This window comes from Calypte anna, chromosome 7, assembly GCF_003957555.1.
Source record: "Calypte anna isolate BGI_N300 chromosome 7, bCalAnn1_v1.p, whole genome shotgun sequence".
Lineage (NCBI taxonomy): Eukaryota > Metazoa > Chordata > Aves > Apodiformes > Trochilidae > Calypte > Calypte anna.
Window position 1 is genome coordinate 39,023,143 of NC_044253.1, and position 27,814 is coordinate 39,050,956.

General features: G+C 43.2%; 1 protein-coding gene across 4 annotated transcripts; it reads right to left on the reverse strand.

Moving 5' to 3' along the window:
* Nucleotides 1-221: 221 nt before the first annotated feature.
* Nucleotides 222-26,863, reverse strand: STAT1 (signal transducer and activator of transcription 1). Of its 4 annotated transcripts, none has more exons than XM_030454616.1 (24): nucleotides 26,843-26,863; nucleotides 24,125-24,253; nucleotides 23,364-23,508; nucleotides 21,575-21,673; nucleotides 19,440-19,535; nucleotides 18,555-18,633; nucleotides 17,363-17,454; nucleotides 16,625-16,776; nucleotides 16,204-16,362; nucleotides 15,501-15,593; nucleotides 14,874-14,933; nucleotides 14,225-14,254; nucleotides 13,996-14,089; nucleotides 13,198-13,239; nucleotides 11,929-12,012; nucleotides 11,343-11,441; nucleotides 10,637-10,772; nucleotides 8,846-8,901; nucleotides 8,057-8,151; nucleotides 6,035-6,174; nucleotides 4,592-4,777; nucleotides 3,503-3,578; nucleotides 2,938-3,040; nucleotides 222-2,452 (listed from the first exon to the last, which is right to left on the reverse strand). In XM_030454616.1, the coding sequence occupies exons 2-24, from the start codon at nucleotides 24,250-24,252 to the stop codon at nucleotides 2,429-2,431; spliced, it is 2,268 nt and encodes a 755-aa protein (XP_030310476.1). In that variant the 5' UTR covers nucleotide 24,253; nucleotides 26,843-26,863; the 3' UTR covers nucleotides 222-2,428. The 4 variants fall into 4 exon arrangements, with proteins under 4 accessions (XP_030310476.1, XP_030310474.1, XP_030310475.1 ...); XM_030454614.1 differs by lacking the exon at nucleotides 26,843-26,863 and adding an exon at nucleotides 26,735-26,834; XM_030454615.1 differs by lacking the exon at nucleotides 26,843-26,863 and adding an exon at nucleotides 26,141-26,178.
* Between the last annotated feature and the right edge of the window lie 951 nt (nucleotides 26,864-27,814).

A 27,814-nucleotide genomic window follows, 5' to 3' on the forward strand; every position in this document is an offset into this window, starting at 1 on the left:
GTGAACAAACTGTATTGTACCAGATATTTTGTTTGTTTGTTTGTTTTGGGTTTTTTTGCTTCAGAGCTGGACTATCAGTGACTATACTTATTGGCAGTGTACTTCTGGTCATTGTAACTGACTGGGCTGATCTTGACTTTTAGATTCTGTCTTGTGGGGAATGGACAGTCATGAATGTATTTCTAGCAGTTTCCCATCAATGAATCTAAACTTCAGCTGTGTTGGTTCTGAAAATGAAAGTTATTTATTTTAAGAAATAAAATCCAGATAGTGTTGCTTTTTACAGCATAATAAATGGAAATACCAAGATGATGATGGTTTTATTGGTTTATCTGTATCTTCTAGAGCCCTGTCCTTTCTCTGGGTGCTTTTTATTAATGCTGGGATTCTTCAGTGCATTGGCCAAGTGTCCTCAGCAGCTTTTGCCTGCCTGCTCTCTTTCATCTTGCCAGCAGTTTCTGTCCTTTTACTGCTTTTCTGGCTGTGTAGTTACAAGTCTGACAAGATGAGGGATTGTTTCACTTCACAGCCCCAGAGAAAATGATGATGCAGCAGTGGGCCAGCTTGATAGCTCACAAAGTTTGGCAGTGTTAGGTCAGTTACCCTACTGATCGACTCCCATTGGAAATAAGTTGAGTTTATTGAAGTTTGGTTGGGGAAGGAAAAAAAAAATCAACGATGTGACACAAGTAAGAATGAATAAAGGTTATTCCAGCAGTACCTTCTAAGAGCTCTAATTCAGACTGGCTTGCAACAGTGCTGTGAATTGAAAGCATCTATTACAGATGCTTCAGAGCTGTAACTGTTTAGTTGTTCAAACAAATTTAAAAGAGATGCACAGTAAACTACTGGGAGGACTTGGCAAAAGAACATTCCATGGGGGAAAACCCATTGCTTTTAGAACTATTGGCTACATAAAGACAAAGCCACAAATAAGGCCATGGCATTGACTTTCTCAAGAGAACTGGTTGAGAAAATTGAAGTGTAATAGTAATGAAAACAAACTGCTGCATATCAACCACAAGCATAAGATGTATTTATCTCAAGAAACAGGTATCTGATTTTTGTATTGCAACAGAGATAATGATTCAGCTAGTTATTAGAATAAGTATTAAAGTCACCAGTTGTGCTACTCTGTAGCACTGTTAACCTCAGTAACCCAAGGCACCAAAACCAGGTGTGTTCTGCAATGCATTTCATTGAAATATGTGCTCTAGGTCCTTGAAATTTCTTTCTGGTTTTGCAGGGGACACATCAGTCTTCCTGAGCACTACACACCAAATTGAACCAGTCCTTTCTTTTCTAAGCAGCTGCTAATTATCTTTAAACATGCAGAAAACCAAACCTGTTCCTTCTCCAGTGGAAGCCCAGCTTTATCCTTTTAAGTACTAATGCTTGCCTGTGCTACAGCCATTACTCTCTATAAATTTGACTTCTTTGCTTTCCTCTTCCTTTATCCCTAATTGCAAAACCACTTAATTATCAAACCCTGTAGCATCTTCTGGCTATTCAGTTAAATAGGTACCCTGGTTAATAGGGCATGAGAAAATAAGTTTTATCCCACCTGGTATAACCTCAATGTGTTACTGTAAAAGATAAGAGTGCCCAGATCCACACCTTGGTAGAGTAAGCAAAGTGAGTAAAAACATACTCTGACCCCTTTTGCTCTCTTTAAGGTTCTTGGTTTGCCTGATACTGCTACCTGACAGCATGACTGATGTCTGTAGAGGCTTTAATTTTGATTTTACATGTTGAGTTGCAAGCTCAGCACATGCCAATGCCAGGTGGTGTTCTAAGAAGTGCTTTTTATGAGGAGGATTGTGCTAAACACCCTACACAACAGAACTTGGTCTCAGAAACAAGCAAAAATGAAATGCAGGTAGCATTTTTGTTCTCTCTGCATGCCATGCCTTTAGAAAAGATAAAACCAGGAAAAACTTCAGCAGGTTGTGGATTCGGTGTGGCACATACCTGCCCAGTCTGCTCCTTTCTGTGATGCAGGTGAAAATTCAAATCAATGGAAGTTAAGAAGTTGTTATGGGGAAGATGTGACCTTTCTGAACAGAACCTCTGCAAAAGAACTAACTTGCCTTTGAAGCCTTCTATGTACAGCCAACTGTTTTAAATGTTAAATTTAATTAATTCCCTTAAACAAAAAATGCCATGTTTTTTCTTTTGCTCATGCTCTTGCTGAAGATCTCATTCCTGTATTTGTCTCTTCCTCCAGTCTGGCACGGGAGCTGGCTAACTGGAAATTCTTAAACAGAGAACTTCTAAACAAAACCAGGCTGCTGTTTATATTTGCATTTTGCTACTGGTTGAGAAACCAAAGAATCAGAGTGAAGCGTGGCACCAAGTCAGAGTGCAGGGCAGGATAAATACGTAAGCTAATCAGCTGCTTTAATGATGCAGTAAAAAGCTCAGCCTCTCAAGTTCCATATGCTGAACACATCTGCAAGAAGAAAATAACTGTCAATAAACAAGCCAAGAGAAGCACTCATACTCCAGTCTTTGTGCTAGCCACAGAGCACACAGCCCCCAGATAGCATCAGACTCATCCTAGGACCAAAATACCATGGAGAAAATGAAATGTCTGTGCTTTGATCTGGAATTTGTTTTCTGAAGTGTGTACACCCGTGGCACTGTTCTGTTAACAGGTGGTACCTTGCCAGCATTGGACTGCAGGGCTACTTCTCCCCTCCCTCCCTTCCCTATGAGATACACACCAGGAGCTTTGCTCTCCTCTTCTCCACCCCTATGCCACAAGTAACCAGCAAGAAAAAGGATAGAAATCCCAGTCTAACTCTGGATTCCCAGCTTCTCCTCTGCACAGGAAGTGATGAGTTATCTTTGGTCAAGTGTCTGATGTATGTTTGAAGTGGGAAAAAAAAAAAACCAAAGGAAAAAGGGCTCAAGCCTCCTGTCTGTGATACATACCACAGTATCAATCTCTGCTTGGTCCACTATCCGAGACACCTCATCAAACTCTTCAGGAGACATGGGGAGCAGATTTTCTGGAGAAAGGAGCCTAGAAGGGTGGCTGATAGAAGGAGAGAAGCAGGGATGAATCTTTACTGAAGAAGTGAGGCCCAGCCAGGCTGCCATGTCTGGCTCTGAGTCCCAAAGGGCCACTAAGGAGAGCTCTTGGTAAGAACTGGTATGTGGGAAGCACTCTATGCTTTGCAAAGCCAGCCTGGCTTTTAATGGAAACTGGGACTACAGAGACATCTACACTCTTAATTAAACAAGTCCAACAAGTCTCCAAGAACTTCCTTTTCAGGAAATTATTTGCCAGTATGACCAACCAGCAAGTTTGTAGGGGTTCTGCCTAAAAATGGTGTTTCAAACACAGCACTGCTTGAATGTGCTGTGCTCAGGTCTTCTAAGAGAGTATAAAGATTTGACAGGGGCGCCTACCCCTTAAATATTATGAAGGGACATGAACTACATCTAAAAAGTTATGATCAGATCTTAGAAAGCCACCATTTCTATGGAAACTTACACTTCAGACACAGAGATTAATTCAGTCTTGATGTAACCGTTTCCCTTGGGCCCATCCAAATCCATAGGCTCTGGTGCTTCAAGGAGAAAAAAAAGAAAAGCTTCAGGTATTTTTTTTTTAGCAAATTGCCATCTTTACTATACAAAGAATAAAGCCTGTGCCCCAGATAATGTGCAAGTCTTTCTCATGCACTTTACAGCACTTAGGTTAATTTAATCCATATTTTGACAGATTTTCCTTTTTTTTTTTTTTTTTTTTTTCTGTTTTTGTTTTTGCCCTATAGAAATTGGGGAATAAAAACACCTGTAAAGTTTGATGTAGCTGATCCGGACATCCTACCTTACTGACACAGCCAGGATCAGTCCTATGTAATAGTCAAATTTGAGTCATGGTTCCAGCTGTTAGCAGGAACCTGCATCTCTGAGATATCCCACATAGAATCATAGAATGGGCTGGGTTGGAAGGGACCTCAGAGCTCATCAAGTCCAACCCTTGATCCACTCCCACTGCAGTTCCCAGCCCATGGCACTCAGTGCCACATCCAGGCTCTTTGGAAAGATCTCCAGACACGGAGAATCCACTACTTCCCTGGGCAGCCCATTCCAGTGCCTGATCACCCTCTCCAGAAAGAAATTCTTTCTAATCTCCAACCTAAACCTCCCCTGGCACAACTTGAGACCCTTTGTGCCCTCTTGTCTTGCTGAGAGTTGCCTGGGAAAAGAGCTCAACCCCCCCCTGACTCCAACCTCCTTTCAGGGAGTTGTAGAGAGTGATGAGGTCTCCCCTGAGCCTCCTCCACAGGCTCAGATGAAAGCTGAGCTGGGTGACCAGTGACTATTGAATCACCAGGTTTTGATCTGACTAGGTCTCACTTTGTGCCTCTTTAAAGCCAGACTTTTTATTAACCTCCTGAAGTTTAGGTGCCTGTTCTCACCTTCCAGCTGAGCAGCACTCAAGCATGGGTTAGGCTGCCAAGACATTCAGTCCCCCTGCCACCCAACCTTTCTACACCAGAGAAATCACCCACTGCCCACATATCTCAGGAACAAACCTCACACTTGTGCTGTAGGAAATATTTCCAGCACTCACCCTCCTTAGGCCTGGAGTAGTATTTGCCAAAGGCATTGTCTTTGGGTATGTCTGGGTAGAGGAACCTCAGTGGATTTTCAGGAATATTCTCAGCTGCCATCACTTTGTAGTTGCGGATGATATCAGGGAAAGTGACAGCACAGAGTTCCTTCTTGGTGTAAGGTTCAACTGAATGGAACTCAGGCTCTGCAGAGGAGACAAACAGCAACTCTGCTGGGTGTTTGCAAAGCTAAAACTGTCCAGAAAATCTCCAGCCACTTCCACAAGTTCAGATGCCACGTGAACAAAAGGCTCACTTGGATGACACCTACTGTGCTGCAGGTGATGATTTAATAACTGTGAAAGGGAGAAATGTTTTGTGGGGAGGAAGGGGTTATATGTTAGATGAGGGGTCAGCATGTGGCTTTTGGGGTATTCTGTATTTGGAATGACAGGGGTGATTGGTCCATGGAGATAAACAGCAGTATTCCATTAACTAATTAGAGCTGTGCTACCTTTTCAACCTGCTTCCAGCTGATGCCCTTCACACCCTATTGGGCAGTGTGATCCCAATACACCATGAATCACAAAGAGGGACAGATAAAGCTGCCCCAAATGCTATAATCCTTCTTTGCTCAACTTTTGGATGCCTCAGCTACAAAGGCAGCAAAGGGAAAGAAATAATTGGAGTATATTTCAGCAGTTTCTCTTCCAGCTGTTTTAAGTCTTGGGCTTATCCAAGTGAAGTGCCAACAGCTGTAGCACCTTAGCAGATTGTTTTAAGTGGGATGAGAAGGGGAGGACCCTGATTAGATGTAGGGTTTTTTACAGCATTTGTGTTTCAGTGCCTCCTTGCAACAGGGTGAGAGGAGTAGTCTAATAAAGTGAAGAAGAAAGCTCTACACCAGCTCTTCTGGAAATGGGAGGAAGGAGAACTGCTAGGAAAATGAGGTAAGAAAATGTGTGGTTATCTGGGAAGGAAGGAAGGAATGGTGTTGGGTTGTAAGTTAGAGAAAGCTTTGTGAGAAAGGAGTGTTGTGCACAAGGTGAAGTAGTGTGAGAGAACAACAGTACAGAGGGCTGCATGTGGATGTAGTGAACTTATGCTGAGAAAGAAGTCTTTAATAGGGAAGGTAATAAGGGTTTGGAGAGAGAGAGAGATGCAGTTGTGTGTGTACTAGAGGCCTCCTAAGGAGTTACCTTGGTCAGTTTGTCCTCAACAAACATGCCAGCCAGTAACACTTCCTGGCAAGTATTACTAATCCCAGCTGAAACCTTGAACCAGCCACTCTGTGGTTTATGAGTTTCCCCAAGTATGGTATATGTCTGACATGGCTTGTGGCCTGTTGCTTGTGAGGGGGGTGCATTGTGTTGGTCCTTGGGGTGAAAGGGAAGAACATCAAGACTTCTTGTTGGGATGTGAGTTTGTACTGTGAAGATAAAGATGTTCTCTCACTGACTTACCACTTTGAGAACCTTCCACCCAAGTAAATGTGATTGCTCCCTCTCTGCTGCTTTCACTGAATCTCAGTAAAAATGTTCCTGGAGGCTGGTCCTTCAATAAAGCACGTTCCTTCTCTTTGCTGATGAAACCCATGATGCAGCTGTGGTGTGGGAAAGAAAAAGCTGAGTTATCTCCTCAACATACAATGCAAGCTGTGCTCAGCTAGCTAGGAAAACTAAGAAGCTAAAGGACATGAAAAAGCCTCACAGAACACCTGGTAAACTAGCAGCAGGACTTGACAGGCTGTGGATTGCCATAGTTTTACTCAGCACTGCTCTTTTTGCTTGGTGGGTTATACAGTCCTTTTCCTGAGGTTAAATAAGACATTATCTTTTGTTGCTAATACTGGGCAGAAAAAAAAACTGTGGAAGCAGCAGTGAAGTTGTATGTATGCAATATAGTCAGGTCCCAGCTAGCAGTTTTAGCTTAGAAACTGTATTAAGATGTTTCTCCTCTTTAGCTGATGGAAAAAAAAATCCTGCTAGCTACCAGCTGCATCTGTAAAGTTGTGGGGTTTGTTTTATTCCTTGTGCATGTTTGCAAGATGAGCTGTTAAGACTGTGTGACTTCACCTCCCATAAATACACTGTGCTCAGCAAATGCCATGGTGCAGGCAAGGAGGCCAGTGTGATCATTTTAAGACATGGATTGGTCTCAACAGATACTCTGGAGGGAGCTGCACAAGCCAGTGCTGTGGCATAACCCTGGGTGAATCCAACTGCTTTTTTTTCAAAAAAAAAAAGTCAATTTTTTTTTTTACTACTTGTTATTCCTCAAAATAATCCAGCAATAATGAAGTTTTGAGTACTATTCAAAAAGTGCTACTTCTCCTCTTCCATGCAGTAAATTAGGAAAAGAGCTTTTTGCACAAATCCTGCTAAATAATTGTGATTTTGCTTAGAAATTTCAGGTGCTGTAGGCTGTCCAGTTTTATGGGTGCTGGGTGTTGTGTGAGGTGGTATTTTTGTTTTTTCAGTGGCATGCCTTGGGTAATAAATGTGTTCAGTAGTAAATGACTGTGTATAATCAGCCTTCCTATCAAGTATGAAGAAATGCAAGTGTTATTGAAGCTGTAATACTTTTTTTTTGGGGACTTCCCATGTGTAAAAACAATATCTGAACTTTAGTCAGTAAAACAAGGCTCATACTGGAAAGGGCTTTGGCAGAACTGATCTGGAGCTGGGGGGTAATAATTTGAAGCCTGCTGTTGATTGAGCAGGACAGAGCAAGCTTGCTGTTGTAGATGCTGCAGACTTGTGGGGATAGTAGGGTGCTACACCCTGAGTTGAGTGGTTGACAGGGTTTCAAAATGTGGTTAAAACCTAAAAGTCAAGATTCTGGCCTTGGCTGAACCTGTTTCTGACAGTGATTTCTCCTGAAATTGGCAAGGCTGGAACCAAATGTTTACTAAAGCAGTATTAAAGGGCAAACAAAACTCTTTCTATCTGTCTGTCTTGCTAGTTAATAATACTCTATTAAAATCACTGAAGACCACTTTCTGGACTGCAATGAAATTCAAAGTCTGGATGCTGCCACCCAGAGGTGACTCAGAATTAATGTTTGCTTGTGGGTCAGTTTCTTGTTTGTGGGGTGTTTTTTTGTTTGTATTTTTTTAAGATGGATGATCATTTTATGACTTATGCTTTGTGTACTTAAGTCTTTTTTGCCAAACACAGAAGAGGCTCTGTTCTAGAGTGTAGAAAGAACCCAGCAAGAGAAGAGGCAGAAAAAAAATATCCAACATTCAAAGCCCTGCTCTGTGACTAAAATGGCACAGCTTGGTCAGCTGACATTTTTGCTTAAAAGCAGCTGCCTTATTGGGGGCTTCTTCACTACTAGCATTAATTTCCCTCAGATTTGCTGTTTTTTTGTTTACTGGATCCCAAGTATCTGCACAAAGAGCCCCACAACATGAGGATGCAACTACTAGTCTAAATAAAGAGGCAATGATCACATCTTTATTAACTTCACTCAGGTCTTACCCATCATTCCAGAGACACAGGAGGTGTTTCTTAATAAGCTCCAGGATTCCCTCAATCCACAACCAAAAGGGGAAACTTTTATCATTGATATTTTCCTGAAATGCAGAATATGGAAAGGCACAGATGGGGGGGGGAGGGGGCAGAGGGTAGAACAGGGATACTGTAATGTGACTTTTAGTGGAAAGGAAGCAAGCTTCTAATCCTGCAAGCATCTGCTTTTTCTTGCATTTTTCCCCCCCTCTTCTTTCCCACCATCCCTGTGTTCTCTTCTGTTTTAATTTTTTTTCTTTACCTTTGTTTCTCTGCCCAGAAGGACAGAAACTGTTTATACTACATACAACAGAATGAAGCATATACTGAATATTAAGCAGGTTGCCCCTGGCTTAGGAAATGTCTTTCACTGTAACAGAAGAGCTGCTAGTCTTGCTGGTTCCTTTTATGCTTTCTGTAATAGCTAAAAAGAACTATTGCATTAATAGCAATTCCATTAATAATGATTAAGATGGTGTGTTTAGAAGATGCATTTTTCTGTGTGGTTTACATGACTCAAAAGTAATCTCAAAGTCATCTACTCCTTTATGAAAAGCCCCTTTTTTCCTGCTGCCACTACTTTAACCTCCCCACCAAAACCTCCCACAACTATCTAAGCCTTAGAGTAATTAGGGTGCACTACTGAAAAAGCACCCTATAGGAGTTATAAAACAAAAACAACCCAAACCACCAGCCCACCCAAAAAGATCCCAGGATAAAACTTCCTGTTCCATCTCCCTTTTCAAACTGTGTTCATACCTTGCAGAATTTTGTCCAAGGAATAAGGCCATCATGGGAGCCTCCACTTGCTGGCCCTGAACAGAATAAATGGACTCCAGTTATGTTCATGAGTTACGTGGTGCTACAGCTGCTTTTCTTTCAGCTTTACTAAGTTCTGGGTGTTTACTTACAAATTTATTTACAAATTTTCCTAGCTAGTGAAGGGAGGGCTTGCAGACTTCTCTGGGGAAGTTTGCTGCATGAGAATGACCAAATGTATTTGGGCAGACCTTGTGTAATGGGAATGAAATTATTCTGACAATTTCTACTCTGAGCTACACCTAACACCTGCCAGTTTCAAAAACACTTCCAGGAAAAACACGATCTTGTGCATCTCTTCTCTGGCAAAAGAAGAAAAGTGCAACCTGTAAGGTTTTCTGTAGGAGCTCAGCAGACCCCACAATATTTTTTCTGAGATTCAGAGCTTTCCTGCCTCAACTTTGGGGACTTGAAGGCTTTTGTTGACTCCCAGGTCTCCCCCAATCAAAGAGTCATTTCATTTCTGTTGCAATAATTTCCTCCTGCCTTGTTTTTATGGTGTTTCATAACCACATCAAACCAGTAAAGAAAATCCTGCACTTGACCACAGAAGCTTTGCAGACCTTGGCTATATTTGGAGCCAATTTTTTTTCTGTAACAGATCATGCTATGGATTTCAAAATTGGGAGTCTGATACTTTTTCCTCTCATCTCTCAAAATAAATTGAGTTAGGGAGCTTGTTTGAGATGCTTGATAAGGAGGTTCTGTCAATTTTCACATTTCAAAAGCAGCAGGTGTGTTGTACCCTGGCACCCTCTTATGTTCTGTGTCCCCTTGCACTATGGGATCCTGAATATAGTGTTCAGCTACCTGGGTTTTTTTCAGTAGTAAAATACTTTTAGCTGTAGAATTAAGATGTAAATAGCATCCCTACTGTTATTTGGAGCTTGTCTGAAGCTATGAAATAGAAGTTGACCATAGAAAAATGTCAGTGGTTACTTTTTCTTCCAGATGGTTAATTAGATTAACAAAAATTACTCTCCCTGGAAAAGTAATCTAATAAAGCAGTAAGCTTTTTGTCACATCCTGTGGAAATTAGGAAAGGAATTACCACCTAGATCCACTAATGTTAAATCTCTCTAAGTAGAAATGCTTCCTGAAACTGAAGTTTAGTGGAACACACTGATTCAAGAGGTTGTTTGTTGTTTTTTTTTGTGTGTACTATTTTGCATAGTCTACTCTGCAAGCTTGTAGCCATGTCTAGTGCCTTGGCTATAAGGAGAACTGACAAGGAGTTTGGAAAAGGGAATAATCCATAGCTGGTTAGGTTTTTACTAAGGACTTCACCTGGGATATGTTGAATTTGGTACCCTTTAATAGCTTCCTAGTCTTTGATGTTGAGTATTGCCTTGAGTTGGGGCCATGCCTGTGGTTAAAATGGATGGAGGCAAAACCAAAACAAACCAAGAAACAGCCACCTCAAATCTTGCCGTGTGCTTCAGTAGCTCTTCAAAAGGCTGAAGTAGCCCCAATTTGCATTGTCTTTATGCACAGAACTCCTAAGTTAAAAACGTAGGTTTTTTTTTTTTCATGACCTGACCTTTACCTGCAAACTCTCCTACACTGAAAACACTCCACTGCTCTGCAGTGATGTTGCATGCAGGGCAAAGGTGTGAGAGGAAGTGAGAATTAAAAGGGATTGCAGCAAAGATGTAAAGCAGCTTCAATCCAAATAAGGCATCTGCTTGTTCAGTAGAACCAAAGGTCTGAAGTGATGGAAGGAGACCATACCAAGTAGCTTTTCTCCCAGCATGCCCAGCTGATCTGCATTAAGTCCTCTCTTTGTTACAGATGAAAACTGCCAACTCAGAACTTCAGAAAGTACACTCCACTTTGCACAGGGTGGATTCAGAAAGAAGGACAAGTTCTAGAACAGAAGGGAAAAAGTACAGTTGATGTTAATAAACATTTTTGGAATTTAATTTTACATTAACACAATTGTATTGCCCAAACAAAATGCAGATTTAAGAATGGATGTGAGCTTGAGACAAATCTAGATAGGAGGCTGCCATTCTGAGAGGCAGGCTTTATCATGGAAAGCAATGTTTGGGACTTTGGGAATGTCTTCTCCCAGTGGGTAGAATTCCTAGATTACTCAAGTGGCCACTGTTTCAATTCTTTAATCTGTGTTTTGCTTCTCACTGTGTCCTGTATATAATGAATACAATGGATGATGATGTGGGTTTCAAATGTTCTCTTTAGGCTATGTAAGTAGGACACTGTGCTTCTCTCCTAGTCAACTGTGGTAAAAATGCAGCAGCCACAAATATAAACAGCCCATGCTTGAAAATTAGTGCTGATACAGTTTTGGAAACTGTAGAGGCTCCTTTTCATGCAGTGTTTGTGTGTGAGGTGTTGTTTGTGGTGTGTGTGTGTGAGCTGTTTGTGGTGCGTGTGTGAGCTGTTGTGTTTGTGGCTCCCTCTCACCCCCAGATACCTTGGGATCAGTAGACAGCATGTTGAACCATAAAATAGAGGCCCATCCACTTGGGAGCTGGCTGACGTTGGAGATGACGATGATAGGAAGGGATGTGGTCTGAAAGAGATACAAAAGCAAACGTGTCACTGCCCTGTGGCCCTGCTGCAGCCCAGCTCTAGGTGACCCACAAGCATGTTTCGCTGTAATTTCCTGCTGTAATTTCCTCTTTCACTTGAAGTTTGTACATAGGGGAGGAAAAGTGTCAGTATAATGAAGTACTAGAAAGACTCGAGTGACTTTTGTCTGACTTTTCTTTAGTGTCAGGTGTGATAGCACTGTTAGAGAGTTCTTAGCATAATTGTTAAGAAATAAATGGAAACTTCCAAGAGAGCTTAAAACACAAAGTTGGTTATATATACTTTCTAAAACACATCTATTCCTACTTAGAGATCTGACATCATTCTCCCTGTATGGGTACATAGAGACCTTGTGAAGTGTCATTTATATATATTGAAATAGTGTTTAATATCAAAACACTGTTAAAATTTAGGTTTTCAGCATGAAAGACGCACATTTTAGTCCATCTGTTTCATCCAAGGCATACCTCTAGGTCTATTACTAAGCCAGGCTGGCACAGCTGTGTCTCGAAACTCAGAGAGTGAAGTTCTTCTGTCACAATGAGAGGACCCTTTAAGGAAAAGAAGTAGTAATCAAAAAAAGAACCTCTTGGGGACTGAAAATTGCTTGGGAGGAATGTAAGGCATTTATGGTGGTGGGGAGGAAACATTTCTGCCCAAGGTTACTTGATCTGGACCTCAAACAGTTTAGAGGTCAAAGTTAAGTGAAAATGCTAACTTCCTAAACTAATGCCACCTGTTAGAATGGGTACTTGCTAGGCACCTCTTTTTTTCTTTTTTTTCTTTTAGCTTCAGTTCTGTTCAATATCTTCATTGATGATTTAGATGAGGGGATTGAGTCCATCATCAGCAAATTCACAGATGACACTAAGCTGGGGGGAATGGATCAGGCCTGGATCAGGAATAGCGTGGCCAGCAGGTCCAGGGAAGGGATTCTGCCCCTGTGCTCAGCCCTGGTGAGGCCACAGCTTGAGTCCTGTGTCCAGTTCTGGGCCCCTCAGCCCCTCAGGAAGGAGATTGAGGTGCTGGAGCGGGTCCAGAGAAGAGCAAGGAGGCTGTGAAGGGATCCAGCAGAATTCCTGTGAGGAAGGGCTGAGGGAGCTGGGGGTGTTGAGGCTGGAGAAGAGGAGGCTCAGGGGAGACCTCATCACTCTCTACAACTCCCTGAAAGGAGGTTGGAGCCAGGGGGGGGTTGGGCTCTTTTCCCAGGCAACTCTCAGCAAGACAAGAGGGCAGGGTCTCAAGTTGTGCCAGGGGAGGTTTAGGTTGGAGATGAGAAAGAATTTCTTTCTGGAGAGGGTGATCAGGCATTGGAATGGGCTGCCCAGGGAAGTAGTGGATTCTCCGTGTCTGGAGATATTTCCAAAGAGCCTGGATGTGGCACTGAGTGCCATGGGCTGGGAACTGCAGCGGGAGTGGATCAAGGGTTGGACTTGATGATCTCTGAGGTCCCTTCCAACCCAGCCAGTTCTGTGATTCTATGATTCTATTCCCAAGCAACAAACAAATCTGTAAGTCCAGTTAGTTGTCAGTGAGGGTGAGTCCAGAGGGACACCATTCTGGCAGTGCTTGTCATGTGTAGATACCTCCTGCATGGACTGTGTCACAGAAACTCCTCTCTTATGGATCTGTCATACTGTGTATTTCTTGGTGGCACAGAGCACAGCACTGTTAAATGCCTGACTACCTTTTTAATTATGTGCAAAAGCTTTAGGAACAAGGTGAGTGCTGCATACCTCATTTGTTCTGCTTCCTGAATTTTTCTGTTCTTTCAGTTGCTGCAAAGAAACAAATAACCCTGTCACTCATTTAGCTCGGTCACAAATCAAAGTGCTAAGGGGAGTCAAGCATTTGGTTGCAAACAATAGGTTACTGTGACTCTTTTATAAACCATTCATCTGTGAACACAGATATTTGCTGTAACACCTTTATGTAAGATGCCTTATAAGAATAAAAGCAGTGTGAAGTCTGGATGAATCAGGAAATTCTGATTTAGCAAAGTAACCTTCTGAACTGGATAATAAACTTCAGACATTGTCTGTTCTGGACAGGGGGTGAGATTTCCATGTTCACTGGTTCAGGACTTGTAGTTTTCCTTTCCTGTTATGATGATGAAATCAAAATCTGACTTATCACCCAATCTTTAGCATAGTCTACTGAAGGCACTGAAATTCTTGTAGAAAGATTTCCTTTTCCAGTTTCAAAGCTCTTAAAATTACTCAAAGCTTCCCATCTAGCATTTCTAGATGTCTGTCTTTTTCTCTAAAAAACTGGGAGCTATATAAACTGTATGACAGCAAATACCCTTGCTTGCCTCTCTGGCCCTATTTTAGTGACAAAAGCAAAAGCATTTAAATTGAAAGAGGCCAAATATTTTTCAAAAAAGGAAGAATGAAGGAAGATTTCCACAGTTCCCCTTACACAAAAATAAATGGTGACTTCAATAACAAATGCAATTTCTCCTTCCCACCACATTCTCTAGCCACACAATTAAATGGATGCATGAATAGAAGGAAAAAAAAAAAATCTCCTACCAAGTGCCTGAATTCTGCTGCTAGACTTCCATTAGTACATTCTTCCATGTTCATTACTTTTGTGTTTGTTCCCAAAATATTAAATTTCCTGAACCTTCAGAAAGAGAGGAAAGAATTAAGTGTCTCATTGATTGGAACAACCCAGTATTAATATATCAAACTGTAGTATATCCTTTGTAAGTGTCCTGGTTTGGGCCAGGATAAAGGTGATTTTCTGTCTTGTACATACCCTTTGACTGAGTTCTTCTCACTTACATCTCTGTCAAAAAAAAAAAAAAAGAACTGCTAAAATGTTTTATAATCAAAGGAAGTCCTTTCTTTTAGTACACAGGCTTTAACTCTTGCTCTGAGAAAAAAAAAAAGTAGCACAGTCATTCTAAATCTGCTTTCAAAGCATACAACTTTTGAATAAATTGCTGCATCACTTGAATGGATCAGGATTTTAGAGTTGCATTATAGCTGCTGTACCTCTCAAAGCCTTGGTTCCCACATCCACATAAATATTTTCTTTTTCTCATCTCATGCAGTTTCTGGATCCCAGAGGTGTTTCAAGTGAACAGACAAAAACCCACCTGCTTTCTTAAATGCACTGGCCTCTTTCATGACCTTAGGGCCATTGTCATAATCTTGGAGAACCTGTTACATCCCCAAACCTTAAAGCAACTGTTGAGCCCCTGGTGACATCTCCCTACATAGAGGGATCTAGAGGGATCTAGAGCAAGGACGAGGGTAAGAAAAAGGAGGGAGGTACCTGTTGCCATGGAGAACCAGTCTGCTCCTGGCCAACTCAACACTTCAAACTGGGCTGCATTTTGGATTTCTAAAGGTGGGGACTGCTTACCCTTAACATAAACACGGATGAGAAAAATCCAACGTACTTATCAAATAAAGCTTTCACTTTCAGGTTGTAGTTCAGCTCCTGCAATTTCACCAGCAATCTGAAAAAGAGAGTTGGTTTTGGTTGGATTTTTTTTTTGGTGGTTTTTTGGTTTTATGGTTGGATATTTTGGGGTTTTGTTTTGTTTTTTGTGGTTTTGTTTGTTTTGTCATTTTTTTTTTTTCCTAATTCCTGCAATTACAAAAGACAGGTTTTTCTCTATCACACTGTTTATCACAGCTCTACTTAAGCTGCACAACTCAGGGGCACATATAGGCTCTAAACTCCCATTATACTTGGCAATATTTTCAGTGACAGGACAAATAAAGAGTTCTGCAGACACTGATCTGAGGTCCTGATTCAGAGAGAAAACTAGATGGACAAATGAGCAATACTCCTGCATCTGGCTGTTCTGTTTTGTCTCTTGTACACTCCATACTTTCTACTTCTGGTAAAGGGAAAAAGCTAAATGCAAGCTAAACTTCAGTAGGAGACATCCCTCTGCCATATGGCACTTTCCTCCTCCTGACCTCAGTGTTTAAGTGCCTGTGTAAGATGTGCTCTCAGCTGTAGGAGAACAATGAGGAAAATGCTTACCTCAAAACAGGCTGGGAGAGGGAAAACTCACCTCAGCTTTACAGTAAACTGTACTCCTGTCTTCAGAACTAGTGGCCTCTGGGGGTGTGTTGGCATGCAAGGCTGCCTCTCTACCACAAAGGAGCTATAGAAAGAAGAGATTAAAGGCACTTTGATTTACCAGTGTTGTCTTTAAGGAACAAGTAATAACATAAAAAGTAAAACTTGCAGGATGGTGATACCATACACTTTATTGATGCAGTTTCAATCTGCACAGAGGTCTGTGTAGACCTCTGGAAAAAGTAGAAATATTGCAAGTATAAAGTGATTTTATAAGGGCTGGCTTGTCTTAGACTGGCTTGAGGAGGGAGAGTGCTACTTTGAGCTTCCTTCAACAAAAATGTCATATAAAGGCTGATGTAACAGGAACAATCCAAGTGAGGAGTGTTGCTTCATTTGCCACTTCCCAGTGCTTGTTAAATTTGCTGGTGACATTGCTCTGAAAGATGTGCCCAAGAGCCAGATAAGTTAGCTGGGGATTTGGAGAGGGCTACCTAACCCCATGAATCAAACTCCTGAGGCCTGAAAGACTAAATAGCCTAACTCTCAAACAGCCAGTTAGTTTAATATTTCTGAAAAACTTGGGAAAGACTCAGAAAATGCAAAGTTAGCATGCAGGAAATATTGAAGGAAAAGAAGGAAGGTGCTCTCCATCCATTTATTCAGGCCAAGGTGAAAAGACCCTTGTCTGTTACCTCTGGATGAGCTGTCTGAAAAGATTGTGTGCTCGATCCTGCAGAACTTGTTTATATTTTGTGATGGGATCTTTGTCATAGGTGAACTTCTGTTCCAGTTCCTCAAGTTTTTTGAGCTGCTGACGAACTTGCTGTAGACCTTCAGCAACAATGGTGAACCTACAATGAGAGCCTCATTACTTTTACTGTGGGTTTGTGTTGTTCTAATGCAGCAAGGTGACTGTCCCTTATGGACATGGCAGTGCAGAGAGAGCACCTCTTGCTAATTGGAACTGGAGTAGGTAATAAAATCAATGAGCTGTAGTTATGCTGTGACAGAATGAAAATGTAAAATAAGTAATTAGTATTTTTTACAGATTTGGTGTTCCTACATCAACCACTTCAAGTTCTTGGCCAATGCAGTCCTTGACTGGAGACTTACCAGTTCTGTAGCTGGTCAAGGCAGGCATTGGGTGGGCCACCAATACATGCAGTCTGTTGCCTGTGTTTCCACTCCACCAGCTCCTCATTAATAAGTGCACTCTGTGTGTGCTCTGTGGTGTTCAGCAGCTGTACTATCTTGTCCACAACTTCCTACAAAGCATGTTAAGTTACTGTTGTTAAAAGACAGGAAAACAGTGCTTTAGATAATGCTATATGTATTGTAAAACTTTGCAAGGACCTCAGAATAATAGTTTATTACCAGAGGATGTTTCCTAAAGCACCTGCTTCTTTTTGGCTGGAGTATTTGCTAAATGAAGTGGAAAAACAATATATTTTCAGTATCACTGGGTTTTAAAGAGTCCATGTCTCATGTGCACGTGTCCCAAATGTGTATCAGCGGTCACCCAGTGCTCACTGTAGATTTGAGCACTGAAGGAGAAGGATAACTCTTCATTACAGCTGCAGATTCTTAAAGCAGCTCTTCCTCAAGAACATGATTATTGGCATGACTTTTCCTTTTGAAACTTTTCCTTCTCAGTCATCTTTCTAAATAGAGATTGCTAGAAGAGACTTGCTTCCAGAGTTTGTAGATTTCTTGCCAGGAGGGAAAGAATGAACTTTTAGTCTAACTGGCAGTAGTAGTAAAGTGTTCTGTCACATAATTTGTCAACCCAGCCAATATGAACGTGTTCAGAATGAAATGCTGCTGCCTTCTGAAAGAAAACTAGAGTGCTACCTTTCTTTTGAGGTCAAGTGATGAAAACATCATCTTGAGAGTCAGCTGTTCTTTCTTGTATTCTTCCTGTGACATACTGGTGGACTCGTACTCTGTAAAATAAGTCCAAATTGTGAAGGTGAGGCTGAGGGAGTGCAGCAGGTGATGCCTTTTGAGAACAGGGAAGCACTGGGGAGAAGCTGGGACCTGCCTGGCTAATGCTGAGTGAAGGATATCTTTAAAGCTTAAGGGGGGGAAATATTTACTGCCCCCCAGATGTTTCTGTGATTCCTCCTCTTCCCCCCCTTTCTGGAAGGACAGAGTTTACACTTGCAGAACTAATGCAAGGAAAAGCCACTATCCCAGGGAGGTAATTGAGACATAAGTTTACTTCTTAGAGTAAGAACTTCATTTAAAACACTGATTAAATTGTGTAAAGATATACAAAGAGCAATTAGTTCTTATGCTGACTTTGGGTATGCATAACTCTTATTACTTAACCTGGCAACAGAAGCTAACTAGTATTCCAAGGGAGAATGTTTACAGCCACCTAAAGGTAGCCCAGGACAGATCCTACATAGTTGCCCCTGGCTACTACCTCTGCTGCCTGCTGGCCTTAAGTCAGAGGTTCTCATCTGCCTCATGGAAGTGTTACCTGTCCTGAAGTACAAAGAGCAAGATGTTGACTTAGTGCTCTCCTTGGTATTTTCTGAACATGTCCCTCTCCTGGGAACAGTCAGCTGCCAAACTGTCTTGGGAACTGAATGGTTTTTTAGAACAAAGTCAAAAAGGGAGACATCTATGTCATGAATCCAGCACTGACTGAAGATGCATGTGCTTCCCTCAGTATACAAGGGCTACACAACCTGAAGGAGACAAGGCATTTGGGAAATAAATGCTGGCAAAGCAAAACATAATATTAACTACTTAAATGTATGGTTGAATAGTAAGAGTCTATAGGGTTCCCTATTTCTAGTACGAATGGGATGTAATGGGTAAAGGAATGCTGGGTTAACAGAGGTGCTCTTGCTTCCTGTAAGAATAGTCATATGCAGAGAATTTAGGTTTCAGCATAAAGCAGAATTTATAGAGAAGGGACATTATATCAGTAAGTTTGGCTACATAACTTTATGTTTAATTTCCTGACATAAGACAGAACAGTTTACTCTTATGAACTCAATGCAATAAAGTATGTCCTTGGTAAATTACTCACCTCTGTTCTGCACGGTTTTATACCTAAAGTCATACTCATCTTGCATATTCTCTAGTGTCTTGATGTCTTGCTCCACTTCCTATAAAGTACAAATTAAAGTGGCCACAATTAAATACCCCCAGGTAATGCAAGGTTTCTGATTTAGGGACTGCCTGGAACCAGCCATTTGCAGAGATGAAGTCCAGTTTTACAGCAGTGTCTTTTCTTGGAACTGTCTAACAGGAAATATACTTAATCACCTTTTATTCACCCTCCCCCTTAATCTTCTCAGATGACTAAAATCTGCTCATTATAAAATAAGGAAAAACTAGCCACAGAAGTTCACAGAAATCAGAGCAACCTAGGCTACAGCAGAAGAAGTTGGAATGGTATAAAGCATTTGAAATTATCAGCTTTTTCTTGGAGAGAAGCTTTCTGTCATGATGGTGTTCAAGCCCAACATATGTATGCTAACTAAACAAAAAAATATCTAGTTAACAACAAATGGTCAGTATATGATTTCTTAAGAATTTTTCCTCAGCTGCTGGTTTGTCAGGTCAAATGTTTTTGTTGCTAAAAGTCAAGCAGAGGAAATTTGATCTTGTTAAACCAGTCAAATCCCTATCTGTATAATTAGTATAATTACAAATCTGTATAATCTGTATAATATATATAAAATATATTATAGTATTTATATAATAATCTGTATATATCTGTATAATAATTAGTATAATTTAAAAGGTATAATAATTATCTGAGAATAATTAGTTCTCAAACAGCCACTGAAGATAGAATTAAACCCCAAATCATTACCTGACTTCTACTTCTTATTTTATAGTCTGATGTACTGAAAGCTTTTCAATGTAAATGCATCAAAAGAACACCAAGTAGTTGCACTGTACTTACTTTCACACTGTTTTTCACACCCATAACTTTTGCATCAAGCTCCTTCTGTCTGTCCAGCATCCCAATCATAGTGTTCTGTACATTCCCCACATCCATCTGAGGGAGTCAAGCAGAAGAACGACAAGGCCAAGTGATTTGTGACAGCAAATATTTTTTTTTCCTTAATGTGACTTGTTGGCAACCAGCTTGATGAAGCATGGCTTGTTCTGCTATATCATGCTAAGGTTTTGTAATAGAAAAATCAAGTGAATTTGCAAGAGGCAAGGGAGGATGAAAAATGCCTGCTGTATGGTGGTGATGTGCTTATCATAGCAACATAAAGCTATAAACATATTTTCTCTTTGCACAAATAATTTATTCTGTTTATTTTCCTGCATCTTCTAAATGTATTTCAAGACATCAGCAATCCTGATGACATCTCCATTAAATGTTAGATTTATTCATACAGGGGATGGAGAGAAATGGGCTGAGAGCAAGAACAAGATTGGGTACAGGCAAACGGGGTGACTTGGTATGCAATTTGTTTCCTAAAGGGCATTCAAGCACACTTGAGACCTCTGTATAATAGAGCTTCTTTGAAAACACCCCAATATAATTCAGAAATCTCATTGGATGACATGACTCACGAGTTGCAGGAATGTGAAAGATGGGATTTTTTCTTGTTGTTCCACTCACCAGCAGTAGTGTTGGTGTTAGAAAATCCCTGATCCCCTAAGGTGGTACAGTCAGGTGTGCATTGTTGCTCTGCCTAATGCTTAAGCTGAGGGAGTCCAAAGTATTTATTTTGGCAGCCTAGCAAAGGTCTCCCCTTGTGGCTCTAAGACTGCTAAGGCAATCTGAGCATAGTCTAATGCTTGGGATCCTCTGGTGTTTAAGCTGTTTGCTCAGTGTCTGTCTTCTCAGTTTTAGGGAAATGAGACCATTTTACCAAAAAGCAGAGGTAGAGCCTTGTGCTGTATCTAGTGCCAACATGTCCAGAAAGACTTATTTCCCTTTTTGGCTCAAATCCACCTTGTGATGGAAAGGTAGGGTGTGTGTGCTTTACATCACATGCCAGAATAGAAACTGCAGAGCTGTGCTGCAGCCAGCTACAAGTAATCAGGGAATGGCTTTGTCAGTCACATTTTTGTAGGGGCTCTTTTTGACATGGTTGCTGTACAACCCTTCTTGAAGGCCTATGCCTGAGTGGGTTTTTTTACACCCTACAGCATGCTTTCTAAAGGGGTATTTAAGTATCAGAACTTGGCCAGTCAGCACTGTGTTATTACAAAGGTAGATTACATCCAGGTATGTAGTATGCTTGTCTTCCCCAGCTGCAGAAATGTTTTTATTGCAAAATATTTATCTTTGGCAAGAAAAAAAAAAAAAGATGAAAAGCCAGAGCAGATAAGGAAGGAGAATATGGCTCTACCTATGATTCAGAGGAAAGAAATGAGCTTCATTTAAAACAAAACAAAAATGGAAATAAATACTTTGAGATAACTGGGAAGGAGGATAATGCATCATTCTCCTGGAGACACAGTCTGCAGAAGAACCAAGGCTCAGCTGTTTGCTGTTTGTTCAGGAGTAAAACACAAAAAAATCTTGTTGCAGAAATAAGCCATGCCCTAATTAATAAATTGTCCATTAAAATTGATCACAGCAAGCTATACTTCAGAAGCATAAAAAAAAACAACATAGCTTTTACATCACTCAAGGAACCCCTGGCCATTTCTCCTCTAAATGTCTCACATAGCACAAAGAAGCCACACTGTCCAACTGGCATTAGATTTAGATTGGATATTAGGAAGAAATTCTTTAGTGAGTGGTGGGACACTGGAAAAGGTTGCCCAGAGAATATGTGGCTGCCCCCTCCCTGGAAATGTTCAAGGCTTGCATGGATGGGGCTTGGAGCAACCCGGTGAAGTAAGAGGTGTTTGCCCATGCAGGGGGGTTTGCACTTGGAGGACATTTAAGGTCCCTTTGAACCCAAATTGTTCTATGATTTGATGGTACATACTAATGTTCACTCCTCTGTCTTTAAAAAAAAAGATGTTGGTCGGAGAGAGGGCTGTCTATTTCCTTTTGCATTAGTCTTCGCTCACTCTGTCCCAAATAACAGGAAAGAGCTCCACTAAGCATTCCAAGACTGTTACCTGACTTGACAGCTGGGCACTGTTCAATATTTTCCTCTCTTCTTTCAGACAGTTGTAGATGATCATTGCCATGTGTATTGGGTCTTCTTGGAAGTTATCCTGCAATCAGAGAGAGCCCTAGTGTTAAAATTCACACTGCTCATCTCTTGCCCTTCAGTAAACTGGTTGGCAAAAAGATGAGTGTGTGGCTGTTTGTGAGCCCTGGGGTTTGTGTTGGTTGTGGCATGTTCTGAGGCTACAACGTGACAGCTGCAACCACCTCCAAGAATGGTTTCTATTTTAGTTCCTTAGTGCATGAGGAGAGGGGACTTTGCAAAAAGAGGAAAGGGACAGAGATGTTACTGGGAGATAAGATGCTACCCTACAGTCCTAGAGCTCATCTTCAAGAGGCAGCATCCCACACCCTTGAAGGGGTTTTGAAGGGGTTTATTTTAGTTTGACAGGCACAGCTCCTGCTCACCAGTGTAAAGGAGGTGCTTTACCTGCCACTTATGAACACAGAGCCAAGTCTGGATACAAATTCACCCTGATTTACATGTATACATGTGCTGGTGAGGCCACAGCTTGAGTCCTGTGTCCAGTTCTGGGCCCCTCAGCCCCTCAGGAAGGAGGTTGAGGTGCTGGAGCAGGTCCAGAGAAGAGCAAGGAGGCTGTGAAGGGATCCAGCAGAATTCCTGTGAGGAAGGGCTGAGGGAGCTGGGGGTGTTGAGGCTGGAGAAGAGGAGGCTCAGGGGAGACCTCATCACTCTCCAACTCCCTGAAAGGAGGTTGGAGCCAGGGGGGGGTTGGGCTCTTTTCCCAGGCAACTCTCAGCAAGACAAGAGGGCACAAAGGGTCTCAAGTTGTGCCAGGGGAGGTTTAGGTTGGAGATGAGAGAGAATTTCTTTCTGGAGAGGGTGATCAGGCATTGGAATGGGCTGCCCAGGGAAGTAGTGGATTCTCCGTGTCTGGAGATCTTTCCAAAGAGCCTGGATGTGGCACTGAGTGCCATGGGCTGGGAACCACGGGGGGAGTGGATCAAGGGTTGGACTTGATGAGCTCTGAGGTCCCTTCCAACCCAGCCCATTTTTATGATTCTATACCAAGTTGGCTGAAATGTGCCCTGAAGGAAGTAGTGTGCTGCTCTGCCCAGGATGGTGCTGGCCTGGGGTTGTTGAGCTGTACCAGCCCTTTTTGACTGATCTTTCATTGCTATGGAAGATCCTCTGACATAGAGCCCTGTAGGGAGGATGGGGGGAAGGGACTGATTAATAGAGATAATTAAGTATAACTAAGGGTATGTTCTTTGCTGCCACTCACTAGCAATAGCTTTGGCCATTTGTCATTACAAAACCATACACAGAAGTGCTATCCAGTGACGAGCTCTTTGCTATTAACTGTGATTCTGCAGCTACATAGAAGGATTTCTTTCCCCGTGTTTCTTCTGCATCAGAAGCTTGTTAGGACAGGGAGGAAAGTGGCTGGGGAAGGGGTGGGCTAAGTTGAAGCTACAGTCAAGTGCTCCAAATACATAAATTCCTTACAAACAAAATTTTTTTTTTTTTCTACAGTTCTTGGAATCTGTAACTACTGGTAGTGCAACTAAGTAACTGTAGTGGCAATGCAACTAACTTTGTAACTGTAGACAACTAAAACAAAACTGGAACAACAACTGAATTCTGGCTTCTAAATCAGAATCCTCACACATTCCCCTGGGAAATCCCTCATGGCAGGGCAGATTGCTTAGAGGCATCCAGCTGCAGTAGTGAAGCAATTCAGGCACAGGTATAGGCATCTACCCCAGGCATACCTGAAGATTCCGTTTGCTTTTCCTTATGTTGTGTTGCAGCAAAAAGTTGTTTTCTGTCAAGAATCTACTTAACTGATTATCAAGTTGTGACAGGAGGTCGTGGAATAACACCGTGGCTAAAGAGACATTGTTGGCTGCATGTTCCCTAGGATAATTGAAGGCAAGCTTGTGTTAAATAGGCTTTCAATACCACATTTAAGAAATACATGCAATTTATATATGCATATAAGAAATATATGCAAGCAGTAGGAATTGCTTCCAAACCTAAGCCAGCTTCGCTCTTTCAACTTTGACTTTGTTTTCCTTGATATAGAAATAGTTTTCTTATTATTATTCTTAGCACACTCTGTGTGACTTTACTGCCATCAAGAAGCTGAAAGTGATGCATGGGATTGTTTCACTGCTCCTCTAAAAAAAGCCATTTCCTAGAAGTCTTGGCAAAACTCAAAGTCTGCAAATAGTGAGAGCTGCCAAAGCGGCAACTGGTCTTTTTTAAAAGAGTTGTTTTTGTTATACACCAGCAGAGAGAAACACGAGTTACTCAAGGTGTCAGGCCCCTCTGAATGCCCTGAAGAGAGGCAGGGGCACAGGGTATAGCACCCACACAGCTCCTGAAGTCTCCTGCTAGCAGAAATTCACCTGGCAGGCTGCTTCCCCAGTGTTCTCCTGCTGCCCACAATCACACTCATGATAACTTGAGTAATTTATCATGATAAATTCAGTAATTATTACTCAATCTGAAGGCCAATGTCAGTGCTTACCAGTCCTGGCGTTCCAGCCACTCTGCCAGGTACTGCCTGACTTCCATAGGGAAGCTGTCATCGTACAGCTGGTGAACTTGCTCCAAAAACTTGGATTCAAGTTGCTGTAGCTGATACCACTGCGTCATCCTGAGGAAGAAAAAAAAAAATCACATTGTAAATGTTTAAGAAGTGTTTGGATTGAAGTGGTAACAAGTAATTGCAAGTTTTCAGGGACAATGAACAGAACACAGTATAGAAATAGGAATGAAACAAGTTTCTAGCAAACACATTTTATTTTCAGCCATACCTGTTTGACAAAGGTAATCATTAAAACTTTACAGCTTCAGTGCTTGTTTAAAAAAAAAAAATTGCCAAGTTGAGACAGGACTATGAAAACTCAAAGCTATATCACCCTTCGCTATGAAAACTTGCATGGGTTTTTCCCCCCCTTTTGAACCTGTTTTCACAGCATTTAGGATGCTGATAGTGTGACTGTTCTTGTTGAGCAGGGATATGGGAATGAGGATCTCTGTTTAACACCTGCACTCTGAGGATCCTGGATGAGGAGTTTCACTTTTCACTGGTACAGACAAACTCTCTACCACCAAGAGGTGGGAAAAATGTGAATCAAAATCAAACCTCCAGGAGCCCATTTTCATGCTCTAATTGTGCCCTCACCTGCTCTGAAAATGGACTAGATCCCAGTCACTTTAAAAGGAGAAGTCTAATATTTCTATTGACCAAGTGGCTGTTTGTTGTGATTTATGTTCTCTGGCCATTGCTGCGTCCTGACTGGGCTGCACATGAGCATCTTGTAGCAGGAATTGCACGCAAAAACATGTACAAGGAGTGAATATGGGTGGTGAGGTGGATGTCCCCTCACATCTGCAGCTTTTAAAAGAGTCATAGGACCTATCCAGGGATGAGGGCAGCATGGTGAAGGGCTCAGAGGTGGCTTCTTGCCATATTCATCCTGTTTATTACGCCAGGTCCCTCGGCTGCTCGTGTTGCATGCTATGCCTGAGAAGTTAAAAGTTAAAAAGGCTGTTGTGTTTAAAGGGTGGACTTTTGGGATCTGGAGGTGTGTGAGGATTGGGATCGCAGATAACGCAGCATGCGAGTTCACTGTAGTGGCACCAAGGCAAAGAGTTAAACATGATGTGAGTGAGGAAAGCTGCAAGAATTTGTCTGAAATCATGGAGTTAGTCTGTTTTCCCCCTTCCTGCTTCAGAGAGAAAGCAATAATTTTTGTCTTCAAGCAATTAGACTGGGGAAGGACTGAGAAGCAGGGACAGAAAACCACCCAAAGAGACAGATACAGAACACGATAGAGCCTGGATGTGGCACTGAGTGCCATGGGCTGGGAACTGCAGCGGGAGTGGATCAAGGGTTGGACTTGATGATCTCTGAGGTCCCTTCCAACCCAGCCTATTCTGTGATCTCTTGGGGCTAAGGGCGGGGAAACATTACAAACAAGCAGGAAAGCAGCAGCTTTTGTGCAGAAAGCATTAGAGAGACCAGTCCTGGGGTGCAGGGCTCAGCCTGCCGTGGACAAGCAAGTGAAGGGCTGCAGGGTGGGAAGCCCGTTCTGCGGGATAAGGACAAAACACAGCGATAGCAAAGGCAGCCCACGCGTGTCTCTGGAGAAGAGACCACGCTGGAAGCCCCCTAATAATTGGCTTATTTGGGTCTGTGAGGCTCGGTACCACCCCTCCTCAGGTCTTTCCTCCCAGGCACTCCTCTCGGCCGCTGTCTCACGACCTTCCCACCCCTCTTCACCATTCCCTCCCCGCGTCCTTCCCGGGTGATCGCCGCAAGGCGGGGAAGGGCACAGCCGTCCCTGCGTTGCGGGGCGATCGGCGGAGTCACCGCGGGCTGTTTCACCCCCTTCATCCCATCCCATCCCGCCCCGTTCTCTTTCGTTCTGTCAGCCCCGCACCGCTCGCGCCGCGACCGTTAACGGCCGTTGGGCGACCGATAGCCCCGCGCGCCCCTCGCACCACCCCCTCCCCTCCCCCCCTCCCCGGCACTTACTCGCGCGACGAAGCTGCGCTCCCACTCCACGCGGCACCCCCGTTCTCCGACGCGCGGAATTACCCTCCGAGCCCTGCCAATCACCAGCTCCCAGCCCCTCCGCCGCCCCGTCCAATGGGCGTGCGCAACACCGCCTGCCGCCCCGCCCACGGCCTCTTTCCGCGTGGAAGGGAATATCACTACCCCCCCCCCGCCGGTTCCGCAACCTCCTCCGCACCCGCGGGAGCTGCGCAGGGGTTGCGGGCAGGAGGGAAGCAGCCGGTAGTTAGCAGAGGAGATGGGTCAGGGAGTGTAACGTGTGAGCAGGTGCCGAGTAGGGAAGGGAGGTGAGGAGGCTCTGTTAGCTCTGTTCCCACCGCCCCCAAATTAACGAAGCCTCAATCCCAAAATTAATGAATCCCAAATTAACGAAGCGTCAAGCCCCAATCTGCAGCCCAGACCGCCATACGTTTAGCTGCCTGTATGTTCATTCCCCCCTCTGCCTCCTGGAGGCTCCGGTCCCGCCCCGCTGTGCGGCTCCCGGTGCTAAGGATGACCTTCCCCGCCTTGCCTTGGAAGCCAGCAGCCCTAGTGTTCCCTCTCCCTTCCCCTCACCTCCGGGAGCCTCGGCAAAGTGAGGAGCCCACCCCCCGGTGCCCCTGGGAATGTCCCGGAGGCTGCGGCTGTGGGAGGAATGAGCCCGGGAGGGAAGAGCCGCGTCACCTGATTTCTGGGAAAGGCGGAGGAGGAGGGGAAAGCGGCGACTGAGGGGAAAGGGAAAGCGAAACTAGGGGCAGGAGCCCGGCCCTCCGCACTGCCCTCCCCCCCCCCCCCCCCCCCCCCGCAATGCCTGATCCCGCTTCCCTGCCACCCCGCAGCCCGAGGGCATCTGGTCCCGCGGCCTCTCATCGAGCAGCTGTGGTTTGCTTTCGATTTTTGTGGGGGTGAAAAGAGGCGGTGGGCTGGAAGCGGTAGGAAGGGACTTGCTTTGCAGTCGCTCTTTTTCATAGAATGATAGAATGGGCTGGGTTGGAAGGGACCTCAGAGATCATCAAGTCCAACCCTTGATCCACTCTGTTCCTGAGCCAGCCCAGGATGCCATTGTCCTTCTTGACCACCTGGGCACACTGCTGGCTCCTGTTCAGCTTTTCTCAGAACTTCCTCGGAGGAAAAAATTTCTGCCAGTTTTCAACTCCCCTGAGCGAAATCTGGTGGAGTTGTTCAGCCAGGGAGACCTTAGAATAGCTTTCCAGTACCTGAAGTGGCTACAGAAAAGCCAGGAAGGAGTTTTTTACAAAGGCATAGAGTGATAGGATGAGGGGAAATGGCTTTAAACTGGAAAAGGGGAGATTTAGTTTAGATATTAAGAAAAAATTCTTTACTGTGACACAATTTGACACAGAACAGCTGTGGCTGCCCCATCCCTGGCAGTGTTGAAGCCTGGGTTGGATGGGGCTTGGAGCAGCCTGGTCTGGTGGGATGTGTCCTGTCCATGGCAGGACTACTGGTACCTGATCATCTGTAAGGTCCCTTCCAACCCAGACTATTTCATGGAATTCACAGCTGGTGCAGAGACAGCTCTGGAAAGCAAAAGCAGAGATATAAAAGTCTGGCAAAAAAGCTGTTAATCTCAGCTGCCCCAATTGCATAGGTGGAAAAAAGGCATGCAAGTACCTTAAAGAGTTGTACACACAC